The 3,707-nt window shown below is 34.1% G+C and overlaps 1 protein-coding gene across 1 annotated transcript; it reads left to right on the plus strand.

The window, feature by feature from the left end:
- The first annotated feature begins 1,598 nt into the window (after positions 1-1,598).
- On the plus strand, positions 1,599-2,830 carry LOC145630209 (uncharacterized). Its single transcript, XM_081682463.1, has 2 exons — positions 1,599-2,056; positions 2,236-2,830. Exons 1-2 carry the CDS (start codon positions 1,599-1,601, stop codon positions 2,828-2,830), a joined length of 1,053 nt encoding a protein of 350 aa, XP_081538589.1.
- The last annotated feature ends 877 nt before the right edge of the window (positions 2,831-3,707 follow it).

Consider the following 3,707-nt stretch of genomic DNA (forward strand, 5'->3'; position numbering starts at 1 on the left):
CATTTTTTATTTTATTTATGAACATGTTACTACATGTTACTTTCCTAATATGAACACTTTATAATGTTTAGGAGATCATCCCATACAAGGTTGGTGTGTCACTAACTCACTACTTTATCCATTTTACTCTTAGGATTTAAATATACAAGTATAATTTAATGATTTTTTTTTTTGTTGGTGAATTGGCTGGCAATTTGGGACATCTTTTCCTAAGATTTTATCCAGCCTTCTTGGGTTTATTATTTAGGATAGGATTTATCAATGAAAAAGAGTAAAGAATCATATTAGTAAGGAGTACCTTTTATGTTAATATTTATGAACATTTAATGATATGGTAATGAACATATAGTTAAATAGATGATACAATCTAGCGAACAATATCGATTATAGTCTGAATTATGAAATACAAAAAATATAACTCATTTATACATAAAAAATGTTAAAAACAAAATACTATTTTGACAATAAATTGTTTATAACTCATTCAGCAATCTCCTTGTCGACCATCATTTTATCTTTAAAATCGTTTAAAACACATTAGTTGAGGCATATATTCGATTTGCGGGTTCCTGATTTGATATATATGTACAAAAACAAAACCAATATATAATATCGTTTATTATTGAAATAAAAATAAGTGTCTAATTTAACATTTAATAATATAAACGTAATACAATATGACTTAGAACATTCAATAACATATAAATGAACATATAGAAGTATGATCAAGTATATTTAAATACTTGTATTAAATTCATTATTGTTTTAGGTATTGGACATACTCCACAAATCCACAATGAATAAGAATAACCTTACATAAAGGTTGTCTACACAGTGTTGTAGCGTTGTATATATTAGTGCATGCTTTCAAAATAAACTTTTTATTAGGAATAAATGAACATTATGTTTTCTTAATATGAAAATTTTAATGATTATATGATTGACAAGTAATTTTAAATTATAAAAATTCATTAAGCTCATTTTTTAATTAATGATATGTATGTTTTAAAAAAAATTAATGGTATGTATATAAACATTATTCGTTTTATGAATGAGCATTTGCTATTTTTACGAATTAAAATGAAATCAAAAATGAACATTTATCAGAATTTTTTTCCATGATAAACTTAAAATTACGTTTCAATAACCCTTCGAGTATTGATCAAATTATAAAGAAAAGTAGAACAATAATTAAAATCTATTTTTAATCTTTGTGTCCAAAACTTTTGTAATTTAATAATACACCACAAATTAACTTAACACAAAACAGAGTATATTATACATAATTCAACTATAATAATAAGAAACCACAATAATTTGATGGCTAGAATTTTCTGGAGAAGTTGCAAAATTGATAATAATAAAAAAAAATAAAAAAAATTAAGATACAAAGTGTATAACTGTGTATATCTCACGATGAAAACGTCGACGTTGATCCTATCTAAATTGTTATCAAACCATCAGTTTGGGGGAAAATAGGGTTCGGCGGAGTAAACAAGATAGTGGAAATAGATAAAAGTGAAATCAAGTACTATGTGTGTCGTTTTGACGGGGGAGTAGGTAGAGTTCCCTCGCTTCCTGATTTCCGACCTCTTCCTATGCAAACTCGTGCTGATAATAAGCCTTCTGTTGTGAGTGATTTAATCTGCGAAGGGGAATGGAGAGCTGGCCTTCTTAGCTCTCATTTCCTTGATTGGGAGGTTGAGGAAATTCTTAAAATTCCTATTGCTAGGTATGGTGGGGATGATGTGTGGACTTGGCACTTTACAAAGAATGGTGAATTCTCCGTGCGAAGTGCTTATCATGTGGAATTGAGGGCTTCTCTTGAGTCTCGTGCTTCTTCTTCTGGGGCAGAAAATTCGACTGTTTGGAACAGGTTGTGGAAGTCTAACATACCCCCAAAAATCAAACTTTTTGGGTGGCGTGTTCTTCATGAAAGTATTGCAGTCCGAAGCTCCCTCTCTATGCGTGGTATGAGTGTTGACTCTACCTGTCCTTGCTGTGGGACTGAACCTGAAACCATTCTGCATTCTCTGTTCCTGTGTCAGGAAGCTAGGTTGGTGTGGTATGCTTCCCCGCTCCGTTTAGACACCTCTCCTTTGGCTTCGAACTCCCTGCTTGATTTGTTTTTTTTTCCCTTGCTTCTAAGTTCAAAGAGAAATTCTGGTGGGACTTGTTTTGGTGTTTACTGTGGGGCATTTGGCTGAAGAGAAATGCCTTTCTCTTTGATAATAGATCAATACTGATTGAAGATGTCATTTTGAAAGCTTCAGGTCTGGTGGGCGAGTTTTCTAAGGCAAATGAGGTCCTTGCTTCTTGTGTGGGCATCTCTACGAGCAGCAGCCACACTTGGTCTCCTCCTACTATGGGTGTGTATAAAGTGAATACTGATGCAACTCGTTTTGCGGATAATAAGGTGGGTCTTGGAGCTATAATGAGGGATTGGTTGGGAGATGTTATGGTGTTAACTTGCTGTTTGGTGATGGGTTCTTTTGATATAGAAGTTGCGGAGGCGATGGCTGCGAGACATGGTTTAATTATTGCTCTGGAAGCAGGTCTTCAACACATCATTCAGGAAGTTGACTGCTTGAACTTGTATCACAAGATCAAAAGGGGCGCTCGGGTGAAGTCTGCTGTGGGTACTGTCATTGGCGACATTTTTCAGCTAGCAAATTGTTGTTCTTCCTTTGTTGTCAGTCATGTGGGAATGAAGGGGAATGAGGCTGCCCATAAATTAGCAAATATAAGTAGAGTTTATAGTGATTTAAAGGTGTGGATTGAAGAGGTTCCCCCTAGTGTCACTAATGTTGTTGCTCTTGATGTACCTTGATCTGTTTTTCTCTTAATAAAGTTGTTGTGGTGTTTGTGTGTAAAAAAAAAGGATGTAGGGAGTAAGTAGAGTTCCCTACTCTAGGATGTAAGGGTAGATAATTACCACGGCACGGCACACAAGTGGGCCGTCATGCCATGTCATGTCGGTGACCATGCCGGGCTGTGTCAGTGTCGTGCCGAGCCCATGCTGCCTATAGCCATCTAGGTAAAAATTTGTACGTACAGTGTCACCCGGTCCATGCCCATCTCTAATCAGTCGTATTGAGCTCCAATATGGTCAAAATTACTAGTGAATAAATCTCCTCACAATTTAATCATTTTCTTTTATTTTTTAAATGATAAAAGTAAAATAAAAAAATGTCACAAATTTCAACACATAAAGTTGTGAGAGAAGATAAATTAAAATGTTTATCTCTAAGAAGTGGGGCTCCCTCGTTATTTACTGCGCGTTTTATTGCTGATTTTATTTGGTGATTTGGTTTAACATTTTGAGTTAATTGGATTGCCGATCCCAGTCTTCCAAAACTCCTTTTTATATTGATTCAATCCTCAAAAACAAATCCGATTGCTCATCAGATTTAAGGCCCTATGAAAATAAAATTACACCATGTCCAAATTTGTCCACCGAAACTCAAACTCATAATCAATCTTTTTTCCACAAAAAATTTTGCAACTAATTTATAATAATCTAACACCATACCAATTTAATGGTTAACAATTTACAGCCAAAAAAAACAGAGATGTTGAATCCAGATGTAGCTCAATAGCAATACAATCATACTATTGGGCAACGATGAACACTTACAAGAGAAACAATGAAGATAAATGAGAAACCTCATTCATCAACTTATCTCTCCATCTTTCATTTCCCAGCC

The sequence above is a fragment of the Chenopodium album genome, chromosome 1, assembly GCF_948465745.1.
Source record: "Chenopodium album chromosome 1, dcCheAlbu1.1, whole genome shotgun sequence".
Taxonomy (NCBI): Eukaryota; Viridiplantae; Streptophyta; class Magnoliopsida; order Caryophyllales; family Amaranthaceae; genus Chenopodium; species Chenopodium album.

Bases quoted from the DNA above. Each gene is read 5' to 3' on its own strand.
- LOC145630209 (XM_081682463.1), top strand. From the start codon at position 1,599: ATGCAAACTCGTGCTGATAATAAGCCTTCTGTTGTGAGTGATTTAATC. The intron at 2,057-2,235 runs GTTGGTGTGGTA...CTTTGATAATAG, and splicing joins TTCCTGTGTCAGGAAGCTAG to ATCAATACTGATTGAAGATG.